The sequence below is a fragment of the Ctenopharyngodon idella genome, chromosome 12, assembly GCF_019924925.1.
Source record: "Ctenopharyngodon idella isolate HZGC_01 chromosome 12, HZGC01, whole genome shotgun sequence".
In the NCBI taxonomy this organism is placed as follows: domain Eukaryota; kingdom Metazoa; phylum Chordata; class Actinopteri; order Cypriniformes; family Xenocyprididae; genus Ctenopharyngodon; species Ctenopharyngodon idella.
In genome coordinates this window covers 31,582,285-31,603,700 of record NC_067231.1, presented here as the reverse complement: position 1 = coordinate 31,603,700, position 21,416 = coordinate 31,582,285, and the positions used below count along the sequence as shown (strand labels likewise).

Genomic DNA, 21,416 nt, shown 5'->3' with positions numbered 1-21,416 from the left:
TATTATAGATTATATATATATACACAACTATTTATATAATTATTACTATAAAAATTAAACCAATAAATATCTAATAATAATAATACTGTACATGAAAAATTTAATATTTAATAATAATAATTTTATATTACAGAGCAACAGTAAAATTACAGTACTAACATTTATGAATTTCTTTGCTTTCAAAAGCTTTTATATTTGTGAAATTATAACAACAATAACAATAATTATTATTCTTATTTTAAAATAATTTTATAAAAATTATTTATCATATATTATTATTGCTGTTCTTATAATTATAAAATAATCAAAAACGATTATTATTACCATTATAAAATAATTATAATATATATCAGAGAATTACAGATTCAATTCTAGATTATATATATATATATATATTTATATAACTATATATATAATTATTACTATAAAAATTAAACCAATAAATATAATAATAATAATACTGTACATGAAAAAAAAGGAATTATATTAATAATACTTTTATTTTACAGATTAACAGTAAAATTACAGTAATAATGACTGTTTTAATTTCTTTGCTTTCAAAAGCTTTTATTTCAGTAAAGCTTCTCTTTTGTTGACAACAGATTTATAAACGATTGTGAAGAGTTGCGTTTCCAAATCCACATTATAATCAAATTCAGATTCAAACTCTCAGCGTCTGCTGGTGAATGACTCGAGTGATTCACTTCTGTGATGTAAATCATGTTAAATTACGTCAAGGCATCATCTGGACACTGTATTGATCGCTCATCTCATTTATTTGTTTGTCTTTGACTCTCTGCAGGTACAACGCTTCAAGACAGAATCATTATTGCTGAATATGGAAGAATGTGAGATTAAATCACAGATAGTCGAATGAATCGCAGCAGGACTCACAGATAGTTGGCCAGATTGTGTTCCTGCAGCGTGTGCGTCTCAAAGCCGTGAGGAACCGTGTCGAAATAATCGTTTCCAATTCCACAGATGAAGCACTTCGTCTGCAGAAAGATTAAGGATTAAACACTGAATCTTCATGTCAGATCTGAGATTTCAGGCCAGAGTCAAAAGAACCCTTCTCACCTCCATGTCCTCTTTCACCTGCTCCTGTTGGTCTCTCAGCTCACCGAACGCATCAATGATCAGACCTGAAACACACACACACACACGTGAGACGATGTTACACTGAAACACACGTTTCATCTCATCATCTGTTCATACACACACCCTGAATGATGGCGAGGAGGATGACGATGACGAAGAAGAAGAAGGTGATGTCAAAGATGATGCGATAGATCTCGTACTCGTCACCGGCCGGATCTTCGATCTGATCGCCGATGCCACCGCCGGCACGAACGCCAACATACATGTGGAACATGTAGCACTGCACACAAACACACGGAGAGATTATTATTGATCTGACAGTGAAATCATACATTTCTACAGCGCTTTATACAGTACAGATTGCTTCATTGACTACCATAGTATTTTTTTTCCTACTGTGGCAGTCAATGAGGGGCGAGATCTGCTTGGTTACAAACATTCTTCCAAATATCTTCCTTTGTGTTCAGGAAAACAAAGAAATTTATACAGGTTTGGAACAATTTGAGGGGGAGTAAATGATGACAGAATTTTCATTTTTAGGTGAACTATCCCTTTAAGTATCTTTTCGGCTACTTTGTAGTATCAAAGATATTAACTTTTACTCTCCACTTGACTACATTTTTTAATAAGTACTCCAGTACATTTGTAATTGTTACATTTTGCATGGCATCTACTTTTTCTGCAGCAGTTTATTTCTGCTATAAAAGAAGTGATATTGCCATCTACAGGGCTTTGAAGGTACTGTATCTTGTGTGTTTTGCTCTTACTCACCCAAACTTGTCAACAAGGTTACTCGAAGGTTACACGAATTTGAGTGCATTAGAAGCTAGTTGCTGAACTGCAGGTGTTTCATACATGAGATGAGGACATGATGAGGCCGAAACCAGTGCAAGCAGGCTTTGACAATTTCATTTAACTTAACGTTATTTTATTTATCCGTTACACTGTTTGTTTACTTGAGCTTAACTGAGACTTGAGTGTTTGTAGATGTTTAAAGGATTAGTTCACTTTACTCACCCCCATGTCATTCAAGATGTTTATGTCTTTCTTTCTTCAGTGGAAAAGAAATGAAGGTTTTTGAGGAAAACATTCCAGGATTTTTCTCCATATAGTGGACTTCACTGGGGTTCAACGGGTTGAAGGTCCAAATGTCAGTTTCAGTGCAGCTTCAAAGAGCTCTACATGATCCCAGACGAGGAATAAGAGTCTTATCTTAAGAGTCTAAAAAAACATTATATACTTTTTAACCACAAATGCTCGTCTTGCACTGCTCTGTGATGCTCCACGCATTACGTAATCATGTTGGAAAGGTCACGCGTGACGTAGGTGGAAGTACGGCGGTAGGCCGAAAAACTCCATCTCATTTTCTCCTCCAACTTCAAAATCATCCAGCATCGTTGTTTTACCTTTTTTTTTAAAGGGCGTTTGACTTAGTCTTTGTGCGTTCACTTTGTAGACACTGGATTGGTACTTCCGCCTACGTCACGCGTGATCTTTCCAACTTGATTACGTAATGCGTGGAGCATCACAGAGCAGTGCAAGACGAGCATTTGTGGTTAAAAAGTATATAATTATTATTTTGGCCGATGGTTTCTCTAGATAAGACTGTTATTCCTCGTCTGGGATCGTGTAGAGCTCTTTGAAGCTGCACTGAAACTGACATTTGGACCTTCAACCCGTTGAACCCCAGTGAAGTCCACTATATGGAGAAAAATCCTGGAATGTTTTCCTCAAAAACCTTCATTTCTTTTCCACTGAAGAAAGAAAGACATGAACATCTTGGATGACATGGGGGTGAGTAAATTATCAAGAAATTTTCATTCTGAAGTGAATTAATGCTTTAAGAGGCTGTTGTGTCGTACTTGATTTATTGCAATAATGAGGTGTTCAGTTTTATTTTAGAAGATAAACATGTGATTGCTCTCCTCACAAATCACCCGTTTCGTGTTTTTCACTGGCATGTCTCTTAAGTGTCGACTTTTACTCAAGTATGCTTTTACACCTCACACACACACACAGCTGGAAGCGTTTGGTCGTCAGACTAAAGACGCCTGTCACCGTCTCTGACAAAAGCTTCCTTTTCACTCAAACTGTCTTCCCTTATTAGGAGGAGAGAAAGAGAGACAGACAGCAGCGCAGGACTGAGAGGAAGACAAAAAGAGGAAGGAAGCATCTAGAAATGGAATTGCACGGGTGGCTGCTTCCCAGCGGATTAAAGCTCACACACACACACTCAGAAACATACACACACACACACACACACACACATAATTATATTTTTTTATATATATAATTATAAAAAAATAAACCAAAAAAAGAAATATATTACTATAGTAATAATACTATTGTACTGTACAACATTTTAGCATTTAATAATAATAATAATAATAATTTTATTTTACAGAACAGTACCAGAAAAATTACAGTACTAATCCTGTAAATGATGATTTATTAACACAAGCTCATCATAACAGGTGTCAGATCCAAACGTCTAATCTTTAAACTTTAAAACACACGCTTCTGTCAGTCTGAAGGAAATGACATCAACCTTCATCTCTCTCTCTCTCTCTCTCTCTCTCTCTCTCTCTCTCTGTTTGTTTAGTTAGTTAATTAGTCTGTTGTTCTAGCTGACTGCTCCGGCCGTTAATGCGCTATGATCCTAATGACCGTCCGGTCGTTTGCGCTTAGCAACAGCACTAACGTCACAAATGAACGATGGCAGCAGCGATGTTCTCATCTGAAGAACACATTAAACCACACGCAAGCAATTAAAAGAGCAACGTGCAGGAAAACACATTACTGCCATCCAGACACTGAATATCAGAGAGCCGAGGTCACACCTCCAGGTCAAACATCCTCTGGTCTCATCAGGAGTTTCCCAGACATCTAACCTTTTTAGCTGAAACTATAGAAGTGTACAAAAAACATGTTTCTTTTAGCTCACCGTCAGCATGTCGTCACACTTCATGTCTGGTGATTCTCCATCTTCACTCTTATTGTAGAACTTTCGGAAGAAGTTGAAAGCCACTACGGTGTAGAGATACACCACAACCGCCAGCAGACCGACAGTCAGGACCAGCTACACACACACACACACACACACACACACACACACACACACAGCATGTTAATTCAGCAGAACTGAGCTCATATAATACAGTCAGTTTGTGTAAAAAGTGGTTTTTACATTACCTAGAAAAACTCTTACTTAAAAACATCTTACAGATAGATAGATAGATAGAACAACAGAGAGGGAAGACAGAGAGATAAATAGATCAACAGGCAGACAGATAGACAGACAGACAGACAAATAGATAGATAGATATATAGACAGACAGACAGACAGATAGACAGATCACTCTCGTGATAAATGACATCTCATTTATTACGAGAGTGAGGAACTGACTGACAAGACGATGGTGGAAGATTTGGTTTCAAAGCAAAATGAAAAAGTGCCTATTTGGCAATATTTTGGATTTAAACCCAATGTTAATGACAACCTGCAAAGGATTAGTTGTGTTTTTCTAGATGATGTGTTTTTCGTTAATAATAATAATGAACCCACCATTCAAGCAATTGCAGTCCCCGTATAGGTGCGCATTTGAAAGCGAAAGTAAAATGCGTACGTCCGCATGGGCATTCATAACGGTGAGTGTCCACTGGCGCAGAGCAGAGCGCCAGCACCATTATGCAGCAGTGCGCATTTTACTTTCGCTTTTGAATTAAGGGTTTAACATCCCCCCACCCGGCGATACCGGTATTACCGGTGTTGTCACACGTCGATTAACCAGTGGGAAAATTTCCTCACCGTCACATCCCTAATGGACAGACAGACAGACAAACAGACAAACAGACAGACAGACAGACAGATAGATAGATAGATAGATAGATAGACAGGCAGATAGAGGTCAGTTCTGTGTGGTTAACCAAGGGAAACAGAGCTTTATTCAGTTTAACCTGTTTGCCATTGTGCGTGACAGAAGACAGGATGGTCCTGAGCGTCTTGAAGCCCATGGCGATGTCCAGCAGATGGGCGGCAAAGAAGAAGTTATTGTAGTGACCGAGGATGGACATGCTCATGTACCAGGCCAGATACAGGAACGACTGCAGGACACATAATCACAAAGACCAGATCAAACCTGACAAAACCAGCACCAACTACAGACAAACATGAGGAGCAGTTACTGACGTTATCTGTGAAGACGACACCCAACTTCCAGATCTGATACTTCACATCGATTGAGTTCAGTCTGAAAGAATAAAAGAAGGAATGGTCAGTGAATCCAACAGTGCAATGAAATCAGTCAAATGAGCAATGCTTGAAAAATCATTTGTGTAAATTCAGGAAGACAAAAGCTGTTACTAATACAGAATGGTCAAACACACACTCACACTGCGGCCAGTGAACTGTCTCTCTTTGGTTTCTTTTTCTCGTGGGCGTCACTGAAGTCCAGCGCAGCTTTATCCATCCCGAGCAGCTCACTGATCCGATCATGTCCATAAAACTCTCCATACTTATCCATCACCTACACAACACACACACACTTACAGTATTATTTCAGATGGTTCTTATGAGAGCCGTTTATCTTTCATGATGAACGAGTGTGTCTATATCTGTGCAAACGTCTCCAAACTCACCTTCCGCTTCACAAATTTATCCCAGTAATTGTTTGGGAAGGACCTGAGAGACAGAGATGAAATCATCATTAGATCACAGAAACATATTCATAAATCACAAAGATCCTCGCGACACAACCGCAGTGAGGATTGACATATAAAATCATTATCCTGAAGCCTTAAACCTTGAAATATACATGTTCTTCATCTGTGCACACTAATATGACAAAAAACCGAATGTTTCACTTGAGATTCGGAAAAAAACTTCTTTAATTTAAAAATGTTTAAGTCTTTTTATGTTACATTTTTATTATTTTAAAATACATTTTAATGAATGTTGTTTAGATTTATTATCATATTTATAATTTTTACATTTTATATTTAAATTTAATATTTTTATATAATTCAGCATTAGTATTTCTATCACAATCTCACAAATCTCTATTTGGAAAACCGTGATTTAATTAATGTAATTATATTTAAAAAAAAATTATGTCTCATCACTGTAAAATCCAAATATAGAATGCACATGTAATGTATTACTAATAATATAAGCAATTTAAATATTGTTTTAAATAATGTATAGTAAGGTACAACGTGTGAAGTTCCAAGCATGATACCCTAGATAATATAATCCTGGTGTCCATTCAACAAACAAACAAACAACAACTAGCTAGCTAGCTAACTAACAACTAATTAACCAGCTAACTAATTACCTAATTAAAACTAACTAATCGACCAGCTAACTAACTAATCGGCTAGCTAACTAGCTAACAAACAACTAACTAACCAGCTAGCTAACTAACTAACTAATTGGCTAGCTAACTAGCTAACAAACAAACAAGCAAACAAGCAAACAACTAACTAGCTAGCTATCAACTAACTAAACAGCTAGCTAACAAACAAACAAAGAACTAGCTAGCTAACTAACTAACAACTAACTAACCAGCTAGCTAACTAAGTAATTAAAACTAATTAATTAACAACCAGCTAGCTAACTAACTAATCCGCTAGCTAACTAGCTAACGAACAATTAACTAGCTAGCTATCAACTATCAGCTAATTAAACAGTTAGCTAACTAACTAACAACTAACTATCAACTAACTAACCAGCTGGCTAACAAAACAAACAACAACTAGCTAGCTAGCTAGCTAGCTAGCTAACTAACTAACAACTATCCAGCTGGCTAGCTAACTAACTAATCAGCCAGCTAACTAGCTAACTAAAAAACAAACAACAACTAGCTAGCTAACTAACTACTAACCAGAGAGCTAACTAACTAATTAATTAAAACTAACCAACCAGCTAGCTAACTAATGAATCAGCCAGCTAACTAGCTAACAAACAAACAACTAACTAGCTAGCTATCAACTAACTATCAACTAATTAACCAGCTACCTAACTAACAACTATCAACTAACTGACCAGCTAGCTAACAAACAAACAAACAAACAACAACTAGCTAGCTAACTAACAACTAACTGACCAGCTAGCTAACAAACAAATAAACAAACAAAAGCTAACTAACAACTATCAACTAACTAACCAGCTAGCTAACTAACAAACAACTATCAAGTAACTAACCAGCTAGCTAACAAACAAACAAACAAACAAACAAACAAACAACTATCAACTAACCAGCTAGCTAACTATCAACGAACTAACCAGCTAGCTAACTAACTAACTAACTAGCTATCTAGCTAAAAAACTAACCAGCTAGCTAACTAACAAACAAACAAACAACTAACTAGCCAGCTAACTAACAAAACTAAATATATTCACAAATGATACTGGTAAAAAAATGATTTCATTTCAGAAGCACAGGGAAAATAAAGATACTGGAGCAGCACAGTAGAAACTGATGTCACAACAGGAGCTTTCAGCACACTTTCTAACCAACCAGCTAGCTAACTAATGAATTGGCCAGATAACTAGCTAACAAACAAACAAACAACTAACTAACTAGCTAGCTAGCTATCAACTATCAACTAATTAAGCAGCTACCTAACTAACAACTAACTATCAACTAACTGACCAGCTAGCTAACAAACAACAACTAGCTAGCTAACTAACAACTAACTGACCAGCTAGCTAACAAACAAACAAAAGCTAACTAACAACTAACTATCAACTAACTAACCAGCTAGCTAACTAACAAACAACAACTATCAACTAATTAACCAGATAGCTAACTAACTAACAACTAACTATCAATGAACTAACCAGCTAGCTAACTAACTAACCAACCAGCTAGCTAACAAACAAACAAACAAACATCAACTAACTAACTGGCTAGCTAACTAACTAACTATCAACAAAATAACCAGCTAGCTAACTAACTAACTAGCTATCTAGCTAACTAACTAACCAGCTAGCTAACTAACTAACAAAACTAAATAAATTCACAAATGATACTGGTAAAAAATGACTTCATTTCAGAAGTACAGGGAAAATAAAGATACTGGAGCAGCACAGTAGAAACTGATGTCACAACAGGAGCGTTCAGCACAGAAAACTTCACTGATTATAATGGGAGTAATGCAGTTTTGTTCTTTTGTAAAATGATGCAATAACATGTCTCTGTCCTAATGACCGCCCTCCATCAGTAGCATTTTTCACTGGGTCACCTCATTACCGCAATGTTCCTGATTGAAAGCAGTTGTTGTGAGAACATGAACCTCATCTGTCACTCACTGTGTATTGATGACCAGCCGGTCCCACTGGCCTTTAATATCATCTTCTGAGGGCTGTTCAGTGATGTACAGGCCGTCAAACTCCAGCTTTCTGGCCACTTCCTTCTCTCGCTTAAAAATCACCAGAGGAACCTTGAGGAGAAACACAATATGAGCTAACGAGGAGCCTCATAAAGCATTATGAATCATCACAGCTCTGTTTTCTATTAAAGGCATTTCAGAAATAATAATTGGAGCATTTATTAAAACCCCATTAAACTGATACTGCTGGGCATCTCATCCTTTATGTAAATCTAGCAGGTTTATTGTTTCAGTAACTGGATTTCATTGGAATTAATGAAACCAGGTCCAGTTTAAATAAAATGTTGCCTTGTGTGAATAATATCAGGACTTTTTAGGCCAGTGTTTGCTGTGTTGGTAAATCATCTGTCAAACTCTACATTATTCTGGATTTTGGGTGAATTATTAGCTGCTGTGAGCATGAAATGATCAAACTTCAGGAGACATTTAGAAACCACTAATAAATAAACAAATTTCAGCATTTGCGTATGAGGATGTTTTAGTTTACTTTCATGCAGTAAATAATTCTGGTTCACTAGTAGTGATTTGACGCAAAATCTGGGTCCTGAAGTGGTTGAGAAGCACTAATCCGATCAGAGATGTCCGCTGTCTCGTACCTTTAAGCAGTAGTAGCCGATGATACAGAAGAAGGAGATGACTGTGTGCAGGATGGCTAGGATCCGCAGGGTGGGCTCCATGTATCCGCTGCTCTCCTCCAGCACAAAGTGCACAGTGACCGGGCGAGTGCCGGAGCCGGCCAGAGGGTCCCACCGCACGCTGGTGTCTGAGGACGCGCTGAACAACACCTCCTTACCCTCGGTCACAGCTGAGGATGTGGACACCTTCACAATGGAGGAAACTATAGCTCAGATACACAAACACTGGAAATCATGTGTTCATATGTGAGTGCATGTGGTTGTTCTGGGTGGTTGCTAGGTGTTTCCCTACTGGGTGGTATTCTGGTCTCTGTTTAAGTCAGAGGGTTAAATGGTTAGTTCACCCAAAAATGAAAATTAGCCCATAATTTACTCACCCTCAAGACCTTCTTTCAGCCGAACACAATCAGAGTTATATTAAAAAATATCCTGGCTCTTCCAAGCTTTATCGCATCCATCCTAAGCATCCATCCATCATAAAAGTAATCCATACGACTCCAGGGAGTTAATAAAGGCCGTCTGAAGCGAAGTAATGGGTTTTGCTCCGTACGCAAGTTGAGTTCCGGCGGAAGAGTGACCTCTGACCCGACGCATGACGTATTGATGAATGCAGAAGAGCAGAGGATAGAACAAAACAAAACACTGGTCATGAATTAAAATTCTTAAACGAGAATTTTTAAAGAGAAATAGAGGATTTCGATACGAGTTGAGTTTGTTGCCCAGCCCTATTTGTTTGAACCACGAGAGGCGTCTAAGCTTACGCTACTCCTACATCCTATGTCATGCGTTGGGTCAGAGGTCACTCTTCCGCTGGAACTTGACTCGCGTACAGCCGTTACCGGAAGCCAGTGAGTCCAGTTTATTAAGGTATAAATATGGATATTTTTCTTACAAAAACCCAATACTTCACTTCAAAAGACCTTTTATTAACCCCCTGGAGTCGTATGGATTACTTTTATGATGGATGGATGCGCTTTTTTGGGCTTCAAAATCTCGCCCCCCCATTCACTCCCATTATAAAGCTTGGAAGAGCCAGGATGTTTTTTTAAAGGGGTCCTTGATTATGATTTCACTTTTTTAACTTTAGTTAGTGAGTAATGTTGCTGTTTGAACATAAACAACATCTGCAAAGTTAGAATGCTCAAAGTTCAAAGCAAAGGGGATTTTTTTTTACAGAAATCGCTTTTTAAGGACTACAGAAACGGCTGTTAGGGACTACAACAAGCTTCTTCCCGGGTTGGTGACATCACAAACCTCAAAATTTACATAAACCCCACCCCCAAGAACTCGCAACAAAGGGAGTGAGGCCATGTTCAACTCCACAGCAACTACATAAATTTATCCACTAACCATTTAGAAACGTCCAGTTTCATTCTAAAAGTTGTAACTTCTTCCTGAGTCTCTCCATCAGTGTCGACTCCGGTTTGATCAATGTAAGGCTGAACACCGTTACTGACAATCCTCATTTTGACTGCGTGAGATTCTCCAGCTTTGTTGTTGTTGAGCAACCAAAGAACAAGCTGTTAAAGCTCCGCCCTCTTCTGGAAAGGGGGCGGGAGCAGCAGCTCATTTGCATTTAAAGGGACACACACAAAAACGGCATGTTTTTGCTCACACCCAAATAGGGGCAAATTTGACAAGCTATAATAAATGATCTGTGGGGTATTTTGAGCTGAAACTTCACAGACACATTCTGGGGACACCAGAGACTTACATTACATCTTGTGAAAAGGGGCATAATAGCTCCCCTTTAATATAACTCAGATTGTGTTTGTCTGAAAGAAAAAAGTCATATACACCTAGGATGGCTTGAGGGTGAGTAAGTTATGGGACAATTTTTGTGTGAACTAACCCTTTAAGGTTTTGTTCAGATGGCTCGCTAGCAAACATGACTAATGAATGTCAAAAGTAAATGCTGAAGTGTGAATTACCTTGTAAAACAGCAGAATGAAGTTGATTGCAAAGGCCACAAACAAAGCCAACATTCTCATGTTGTAGAAATTTCGTGCAAAATAGTTCTGCAGGAGAAGAGAAAGAGATACCATGTCAGAGCACACACATGTGTAAAGCACGCGCTCAAACGACTCCCTCCTGAGAGGGTGGCTCTATGATCCATCTGACATTCTGCATGACATTATGAGACACAAACACGAGATCTCAGGGGCTCTGACCAGCAGCTTGCGTTGATAAGCGATGATCTTCTTCCAGAAGGCTGACTCCTGCAGATCAGGCTCATCTGCTCTGGAGTAGTGCAGTCTGACCTTACGCTTCACCGCTTCGTCCTTCTTCTGTGCTTTCTCTCCATTTTCCCTTCTTAGAAACGGGATGAGTCAGAACTCAGAATGCAAATATTATGATGACGACATAAATGCTGTTGGTCAACAAACACATTTCCATGTCAGCAAGACTTACTCTGCTTTCTCAGGCACTGATTTGGTCTCCTCCGCAACTTCATTGTTGTCAGTTGAGGATGACGAGCCCTTTGTCTGACAGAACCAATAGCGAAGGGGTTAAAAACCCAACAGATTCATGTCATTATTGAAATGGACCTGAGACATACGGTGATTTGATTTCACCAAGTACACGTTCCTGGATCAACATCTTTGTTCCAATCAATTGTTATGTCAAGTTTAAAATGAGGATTTGGTGTTATTCAGCTATCAATTCCCACTGATTTTAGGGATAAGTTATGGTTAGGGTTAGGTTTAAGGGTAGGGATTGGGCCACATCTGGTACGTGTGGATTCCACGCAGGCCAGATGTGGGACAGATCTGGGCAGACACTATTTTGCTGTCTGGGGAATGTTGTTCCAGGATCAATAAAATATGTTGATCCAGGAACATGTCTTACTTGGCAAAATCACGGCGACTGAGACATACACCCATTTACGCACTAACACCATCAAAACCGTTACCTGGTGTCGTCTGCGAAGTTCAGGTGAGGGTGTGGGTGGCTGCGGGACGGGCGTATTGAGCAAATCCGTGAGGCTGGCATTTGGATTGTGAGGCATCAGTTTGTACTGCCCTCCCTCTCTCTTCAGATCCAAACCGAATATATCAGACAGGACGTCGGTGTCGTCTGTGGCCACAGTTAGATCGGCCAGGTCTTCCTCGGGTGAGGTTTTGTCGAGGTGTTTCTTCTCACCCTCTTCCATCTCTCCCCTCACTTCGTCCTGAGTCGGGTCAGGCATGTTGGCCAGGAGCTCCGACACCTTCATGGTCTTGGCGCCCTCCACCAGACTCCCCCCAAGAAAGCTGTTGTATGTGATCCGGAAGAATCCTCGAGCGACGCTGAAGGCGAAGTGCAGCAGGCCCAGCAGGACGCTCCAATAGAAGGACACTAGCGTAGTCACCATGTCCTTCACAGTCATCTTCTTGGCTTTCTTAACCTGCTTCTTGAGGCTTTTCATGGACAGCACCTTCATTAAGAGCATCACGTTGTATCGTAAAGCGAAGAGAGCCGTTCGCACAGTGGTGACGGAGAAGAAGCCCATCTCGGGACTCTCCTCGTCGGGTTTCTCCCTCTCGCTTTCCTCTTTGCTAGCCGAGCGCTCGGCGGCGTCGGACATCTGTGCCGCCAACTGCATCTCAAAGATGGTGTCTTCACAGAAGTTGACAAAGAGCTCCATTTTCTCCTTCTCACCACCTTCGTTCACCACATCGAAGATGAACTGCCGTTTGGACTCCTTGACCTGTGGCTTCTCCCACTGGGTGCGACTGGACTCGCTGATCTCAAAGTACACTCGTTCGATCCGCTTGGCGCTGCCCATGATCTCGATGCGGCCCAGGTATGGCTGGAAGTAGTTCAGCACGCTCTCGGCCAGCTCCAGGAAGGTCTGGAGGCGAGAGTCATGGGGCATATGCTCTGAGAGGTTGGTCAGGAGAACGGCAACGTTGAAGCCGATGTCCTTCGCCGGCTCGTGGAAGCGTTCGACGAACTCTTCATAGTCCAAGAGCTCATTTTCATCTGTTTCCGCACAGGAGAGCAGGAATTCTGTCTCAGATTGGGTGTAATGTTTATGGCTCTCCATTGCCTTGTGGAAATCCCTCTTGGAGATGACGCCTTTGCCATCAGGATCGTACTCTTTGAAGGCATCTGACGACGTCAGATCTTTCAGTTTGAGGAACATGTCAAAGAACTTCAGAATCATCTCTACATTGTTTGAGGACTCCACCAACATGTCCACCATCTGCTTTCCAATGGTGCCATTCACAACATTTCCTAAAACAAAGGGAAGATGATTAAGGTAATTCATCTTCCTGGTCATGAACATTAACTAGCTAGTAGTGTTAATTTTGTTGACAGATAATTTTTGTCATTATTTTTGTCAATTACATATTTTCACAAACGAAAATGAGATGATAACTAAATAAAAAACAGTTTTGAATGTCAAAAAATATGACGAAAATCTACTGACATTTTCGTCAACGAATAATAACGAGACAAAAATGTTACGGAGAGCTGATTTGGGAAAAGATCCAGTCAGAATGATATCCTGCGCGGTAGATGCGCACATCTGAACTGTAACGTGCTGATCTACCCGGCTGGATATTAGTTGGCATACAATTGTTGCATGGCTCATAAAACATTCACAAATGTAAACGTCTGAGAAAAAGAGAAGAGCAGACATATGTATAAATCTGAAAAAGCATGACAACACAAAAGAGAACTCTATTCGGTACGTTTTTTTGTGCACACACAAGCTAGACAGTACTGAATTGAGCTCTCTTTCACATCTGAAAGGACAATTACAAAAAATTATGTCAAAATGTCAGTTTTGGAAAGTATTTGGAGAGTATTCACGTGACATTGTGTTAATGACACCACTAACCCAAAACTCCGGTTTGAACAATGTAAAGCTGAACACCGTTACTGACAATCCTCATTTTGGCTGCGTGAGATTCTCCAGCTTTGTTGTTGTTGAGCAACTGAAGCGTGAGCTGTTAAAGCTCCGCCCTCTTCTGGAAAGTGGACGGGAGCAGCAGCGTGTTTTTGCTCACACCCAAATAGGGGCAAATTTGACAAGCTATAATAAATTATTTGTGGGGTATTTTGAGCTGAAACTTCACACACACATTCTGGAGACACCAGAGACTTATATTACATCTTGTGAAAGATGCATTATAGGTCTCCTTTAAGAGAAAGTAAACAGATGTGAGAATATCGGATGTGCATCAGTGTATTGGATCCGTGCATTCGTTCTTAAAGTGACAGCAGCCTAATAAACCCAATGCCGTCTATGCCAGTAATATTAATTAAACAACAAAAGACAAAGAGAAAAGCATTCACTGCTCTTTAATAAGGATTAATTATATTTAATTTATACAAATAAATATGTCTGTTTGAAAGAAAAAAGAATGATGTATGCAAGTTGTTATAAAGAATGCATAAATCATTCATCGAAAAGAAGAACATTCTTCTTTAGGAGAAGTGGTTTTATTTAATTTTAAGATAAATAAAGACATGTCACAGCAGTTAAATCTGTGTCTGTATTGCATGTTCAAACTTTAACATCATTCATATTAAACCCATTAGATTTTAGGCGACTAAAACTAGTCTAAAACCAAAACAATTCAGATGACTAAAATATGACTAAAACTAAATGGCATTTTAGTCAACAGTCTATGACTACAACTAAATCAAAATTTGCTGTCAAAATTAACACTGCTAACTAGTCATTCAATCAAACAAAGTGAACTGACCCTCCAACATGGACAAGAGCATCACAACCATATCCTTCTGAAGATCCATGAGCTCCTTCAACAGCTCGATTTGGCTTGAATCCTGCAGCACAAATAATATCACAGTAACTAAACTGGGGGTAACTGGGGTTTTAGAGGGTTTGTTGAGCATCATGGTAGATGTTTACCTGAGACAGCTTCATCTGCATATGTGCAAAAACGTGCAGGAAACCAACAACTGCATCCCACAGGCGACTGTGAGCCAGACTCTGCTGATTCCCTGTGCAAGGGCCCTGAAACCACACAACGATTATTGAGATGAATGGATTTCGTCTGCATTTTTTCCACATGTGGAAGATCGGCCGTACCTGAATGTACTCTGTGAGAGTGTTGAAGACTTGTTTGGCTACATTGATTGCTTTGGAGAAATTCCGCTGGCCTTGTTCATCGATGACGTCTTTCCCAGAATAGTACCAGTAGAAATCACTGATGGACTCCTGAGGACGCGTAGAGCACACGTGTCAGATGTGTGTTATCAGAACATGATGGAGATGGTGTTCACGGAGGAACCGCTCACCTGGACTCGGAGCAGATAATCCACCGTCGAGATGATGATGTTGACCGTCGTGTTGTTACCCGTCTGCGTTCGCAGGTAGTTCTGAAAATCTGATGCACGGACACACAATTGTTGTCATTATCGTTACATAAAAAGGCGAAGCAACATCATACTGAACATGAAGGATGTGATTAATAACTGTAGGTCAACAAATCACTGTAAATGTGGTTACGCCTACCTTTCATGATCTAATCAACTCCTGATGGACAAAATCTCGTTCTACATTTTTCATAAGGCTTTTTTACTCAGAAATACATCATATTAAGAAACTATTGATTACAGCAGAGGTCCGGGGGAAAGTTTAGAGAAAAACTGCGTAAAAACTGTAAATATATAGATACACATTTTTTATAGTATTAATTCTGTCTTTATATATAAAAATCATATAGCACACTATACCAACACTATGACACACTACACAGGACAGATAGTTAGTAGGCATGAAGCCTCAGTGGTCAGGTGAGACGCACCTGAATTGTGTCCCTCACAGAGCAGCTGGAGGAAGCGGAAGAGGTCGCAGGTGAACTCGTCATCTTGCATGACCTTCTCACCTGCGCGGCAGCAGAGTCAGACGTTAGAGCCGCTGTGATCACGAGTGTGAACACACTGACACACACACACACACTGTAAATGAGCTCCCGTCCTCAGACGTCTGAGGTCAGAGGTCACGGGTCAGATCCCTACAGTCGTACAGCATTTACACATCTTCTCAGATTACATTGAGGACTGAAGATTAAATGAATGCAATAAAAATATTTTTATATTTGGGGAATATATTTGGAAATATGCTGGGATCATCAGTCATGGTATCGAAGACACAAGCTTCCTATAAAACACTGTAAGATGACAGGAGAGATCTGACGGGTGTCATCTGATCCGTGAGACGTCTGCAGACAGAGAGCGGCTCTGATCGAGCGGGAGGAACATGACGGCAAATGTTGCTGAATGTCACAGTATTTGAGGAAGAGCAGCTGTGCTCTAAACACCAGTGTCACAACTATGAATAACCTCCAGAAAAACACAGAAATGTTGTTCTCACAAGCCAACCTGAAAGTGCTTTAACTTTCCTTTAGTTCAGTATCTGAGGGATTCTGTGCCAAAACCGAGTGAGCTCCCTACATAGACAGCATGATAAGATGCACAGGTGAATCCGAAAGGAAGACGGCATCATTGCGTTTCTTTTTGGACAAATTCTGAAGCAGCATTGCATCTTGCAAAATATTGCAAAATAATCAAATAAAAAATAATAACAAAAAAGAAAACATGACTCCAAAACAAAAAATAGTACTCTAAAATCTTTTTATAAAACAGTGCTCTAAAATAATAATAAAATAGTGCTCCAACATAATAAAAAATATTACTCTTAAATAAATGATCTCTCTAAAATAATAATAAAAAAACTATAACAATAAAAATATTCCTTTAAAATAATACAAAAAAATCTCTAAGACAATTGAAATTATTACTCTAAAACATTACTCCAAAAATATCTCTTAAAAAATAATTAATTCAAAATAATACTACTCTAAAATTTTAAAACAAATTTTTCTAAAAAAAAATGAAAAATACTCTAAAACAATAAAAAATGGTAACAATAAAAATACTCCTCTAAAATAATAATGAAAAATATTTCTCTAAGACAATAGAAATTATTACTCTAAAACATTACTCCAAAAAATCATTAATTCAAAATAATAATACTATATATTTTTAAAACATTTTCTTTGTAAAATAATAAAAAATACTCTGAAATAATAAAAAACTATAATAAAAATATTCCTCTAAAATAGAAAAAATTCTAAGACAATAGAAATTCCCAAAAATACTCCCCAAAAATTAATTCAAAATAATACTACTCTAAAATTTTAAAACAATTTTTCTAAAATAATATAAAATTACTCTAAAATAATAAACAATTACTATAAAAATATTAAAAAATTTAACAATAAAGATATTCCTCTAAAATAATAAAAAAATACAACAGAAACTATTACTCTAAAACAATACTCAAAAAATACACTTAAAAAAATATTAATTCAAAATAATACTACACTAAAATTTTAAAACAATTTTTTCTTAAAAAAAAAAAAACTCTAAAATAATAAAAAACATTTTTAAAATAATAAAAAATGTTGCTTGAAAATATTACTTTAAAAATAATAATGAAAATGTGTCCTTCACAGAGGATACAACCTCTTTACTCTTTCCTTATGAGGAGTAAAAAATGAGAGAAACGTTCATTATTAATGTAATTATAATTCATTTATTACCAAAAAATGATGAAAAACGGTAAAGTCTAATCAGAGCTGCTGTCTATGCAGAGCGCTCAGTTTCAGCGTTGGAACAGAGCAAATATGAGAGTTTTTATGAGTTTTTGACTGTCGTTTGAGATCGGAGGACGAACGCACTTTCAGCTGAGCGTCAGTATGATGATCAACCAGAAACTCCACGCTCAGATTATTACAAATAACTCCGAATGCAGCATGCAAAGATACAAAATGACACCACATTTTGCATTTACTACACATTATGATAAGAATACATGTAAATACACAGTATGAAATATCACAGTTATCTGTGGTTTGGTTAGACTTCCTCTGGTCCATCATTCCCACCAGCATTAAAACGCCAAACTGAAGGGATGACGCATGACGAAACCAGTCAACAGAAATGCAGATGGATGATACGATAGAAAACACGACACTGATCTCCAGAAAAACACAAGAAAACAAAAACAATCACTCTGAAAATAACATGTGGAGCAAAGAAACAGCCTGACCAGAAACAAAAAGAAAAACAGTGAAAGAAACAACAGGAACGACAGCACACGACACCAACTGAACAGCTCAGACCCATCAGGGAGGAAGAGGAAGAGGAAGAGGAAGGAGAGACTGGGGCGACTGCTGCTGAGAGACCATCATCATCATCATCATCATCATCATCCTCTCAGAGCAGCTTGACCACAACAAACCACAGAGACACACGCTCCTAACCGAACACCCAGCCGCTGCGCCACTGAGAGCCTGACAGGAGAGCAGGAAGGGGAGGAGCTTACAGACTACAGATCCGCCCACAGATACGCATGTCTGCTTTTAATAGGCTGCAACAATCAGCGGGTGTTTCTGCAACTACTGACACTGATTCATACTAAAAACCAGTCACAAATACATAATAAAAAACAGAATAAAAAATATTACCCTAAAATTATAATAATTATTCCTCTAAAATAATAAAACAATTCCTTGAATAAACAGTATTTTTTACTTTTGTCTTTATCAAAAGTAATCTTTATCCTGTTAATATTGTAAAAAAAAAAAGCTCTAATAAATATTCCTATTCAAGTTAAAAAAAAATATTACTCTAAAAGAATAAAGAATTCTTCTAAAATAATATAAAACATTCCTCTAAAATAATACAAAACTATAAAATAAAACAAAATTCTGCAAAAATAATAACATTACTATAAAATAATAAACATATTCATGTATAATAAAAATAGACCTCTAAAATAATAATAAAAAAATCTCTAAAATAATAAAAATTAATACTCTAAAATAATAAAAAATATTCCTCTAAATATAATAAAAATATGACATATCTAAAAAAAAATACTACAAAACAAAATAAATATTTCTATAAAATAATAAAACACAATTCTGCAAAAATAATAAAAAAGTATTACCATAAAATAATAAAGAATGTTCTCAAAAATAATAAAAATAGTCCTCTAAATATAATAAAAATATAACATATCTAAAAAAAAAAAAAATATTACTCCAAAACAAAATAAATATTCATTTAAAATAATAAAGTAATAATAATTCAGCAAAAATAATAAAATTACCATAAAATAAATATTAAATAAATAATAAAAAATAATAAAAATAAATATTAAAATAAATATTCCTCTAAAATAATAAAAAATGGAAAATAATGCTGTAAAATAATAAAATATTACTCTCTCTCTCTCTCTCTCTATATATATATATATATATATACACACACACACATACATACATAAAATAACATATCTAAAAAAATTAAAATATATATTTTACTCTAAAACAATAAAAAAAATATTACTATAAAATAACATAAGAATATTCCTCTAAAATAATCATAATCTAAACAGATTAGATTTAAGAGTGAAATTAACATTTCTAAAGTGAAAATTTCTCCTGCGATCACGTCTGTCCATCGCTGGACACTGTTAGTAAACAAATAAATTAAAATGTGTTTAATTTGGCAAATGTGCCCATAGTTGAAGAAACACCCTTAAATATGAACTTACTTTACATGTCAACACTGCCGTCTATCGGTCAAAACGAGTGTCTGTGTCTCTCTAACCAAAACAGCGTCCCTGTTCTTACATCTCTGATCTCTATATCCTGAGAGCAAAGCCAGCGCGTGATTGGCTAGAGCTCTAGCGGGGGCGGGGCAGAGGGAAGGTGTTGGGCTCAGGGTCACACACAGCTAAACCACAGCAAACGGCAGAAGGCATAATTACCACGCTCATGAGTGATGACTGAGAGAGGGGAAGACGGTACGTTAACCCAAAAAAACAGAAGAAGAAGAAAAAAAGGAAAGAAAAAAGTGAGAGGTCATACAGGTCACAAGGTCAGTCGTTGTTGATTTTGGATTCAATCAGCACCATTCTGAACAATCACATGATGCGATTTTAACACTAACACGTGTCTAACCAGGTGCGACAACCGATTTATCTGTCCGCACTGATCACAGCCAATCAGAACTGTTATACGAGGACCAATGAGATTTTACAGTGGGACAGAAACACATGGATTCATGGATTTGTGCCGCACCTGATTAGGACTAGTTTAAATACGTAACCAGAAGTTTTCACCTTAACTTACAGGTTTGATGAAACCGTGTCTGACTTTAGCAGAAATGATGCTGATTGAATCCAAACCTGAGTGAATAAAGTGCAGAACTGTTTAGAGAGGGTATCATGAGAAAAAAAGGCAAAATTCAGAGAGAAATAAAGAGTCAGAGAGAGAAAAACACTTGTGCAGGTTAAAGGAATAGTGCAGACGAACATGAACCTTCCGTCATTTACTCGCCTTCGTTTCAGTTCAAACCTGCAGGACCTTCTTTAATCAGTGGAATATGAACAGATGATTCACAGAATGTTCATGAAGCTCTTTACAGTCAAAGAAAAGGCAAAAGATGCTGTTGAGCTCCAAAAACATGTACAATAATGACTTTAATTTGAGTTTATATTATATATAAATATATATATACTCTAAAACAATAAAAAAAATTACTCCAAAACAAACTAAATATTCCTATATAATAATGCAAGAATATTCATCTAAAATAATATATATAGTATTAATATATTTATAGTATTAAATATTAATTTACTTCAAAATAATCATAAAGACCCCACATGTTTGAACGGTTATATATATAAGTCTATATATATATATATATATATAAAGATTCCACTGAAGAAACTCTTGTCGGTTTGGAGCGTCATGACGGTGAGTAAATGAGTGTTCATTTTTGGGTGAACTATCCCTTTAAAAGTCATGTTACAACACAGCAAACATAAAGAAACCTGAAAAAGAACTCAAGGAATATAAAATTCATGCTTCATCTTTGAGACTCAAATGAAATGAGGTTTGAAAATAATTTTCAAAAGGGTCACTTATCAAAGACAGCACATGTTAGGGTAGGGTGAGTGTCTCACGCACACTGTTGAGTGCTCTTATTTCTCATTGCACCCTTGCGAAAAAAAATATTTCTGCTGAAGACCATATCAAGCATTCATCATCATCATCATCATCACACACTCGTTCACAAACATAAAGAAAAAGGATAAAATAACTCAATTTGACAGAGACATCTTCAGAATGGATGCTGGGATACGTGCGCTCAACACAAAAGTAGCATTACTGTATTTTAAAATCGATAACTCAACTAAATTAACACAGAAATGGCATGATAAATCAAGTGGAATGAACATGACGATTT

At 37.3% G+C, this 21,416-nt stretch overlaps 1 protein-coding gene across 9 annotated transcripts in view; it reads right to left on the bottom strand.

Annotated features, from left to right (window-relative positions):
- LOC127523317 (ryanodine receptor 2-like) overlaps nt 1-21,416 on the bottom strand; it is a 108,649-nt gene that overhangs the window by 2,200 nt on the left and 85,033 nt on the right. For 5 of the 9 annotated variants that reach the window (XM_051913880.1, XM_051913883.1, XM_051913881.1 and 2 more), the window contains 20 exons: nt 19,930-19,947; nt 15,893-15,973; nt 15,384-15,472; nt 15,175-15,303; nt 14,995-15,099; nt 14,828-14,909; nt 12,040-13,346; nt 11,538-11,611; nt 11,297-11,438; nt 11,057-11,143; nt 9,087-9,311; nt 8,411-8,541; nt 5,737-5,779; nt 5,491-5,624; nt 5,288-5,348; nt 5,056-5,202; nt 4,043-4,177; nt 1,222-1,378; nt 1,078-1,142; nt 895-995 (listed from right to left, as the gene is read on the bottom strand). In XM_051913880.1, the coding sequence (XP_051769840.1) occupies nt 895-995; nt 1,078-1,142; nt 1,222-1,378; nt 4,043-4,177; nt 5,056-5,202; nt 5,288-5,348; nt 5,491-5,624; nt 5,737-5,779; nt 8,411-8,541; nt 9,087-9,311; nt 11,057-11,143; nt 11,297-11,438; nt 11,538-11,611; nt 12,040-13,346; nt 14,828-14,909; nt 14,995-15,099; nt 15,175-15,303; nt 15,384-15,472; nt 15,893-15,973; nt 19,930-19,947 (3,313 nt within the window). The remainder of the gene's footprint in view (nt 1-894; nt 996-1,077; nt 1,143-1,221; nt 1,379-4,042; nt 4,178-5,055; nt 5,203-5,287; nt 5,349-5,490; nt 5,625-5,736; nt 5,780-8,410; nt 8,542-9,086; nt 9,312-11,056; nt 11,144-11,296; nt 11,439-11,537; nt 11,612-12,039; nt 13,347-14,827; nt 14,910-14,994; nt 15,100-15,174; nt 15,304-15,383; nt 15,473-15,892; nt 15,974-19,929; nt 19,948-21,416) is intronic. The other 4 variants (XM_051913884.1, XM_051913887.1, XM_051913889.1 and 1 more) reach the window with 2 other exon arrangements.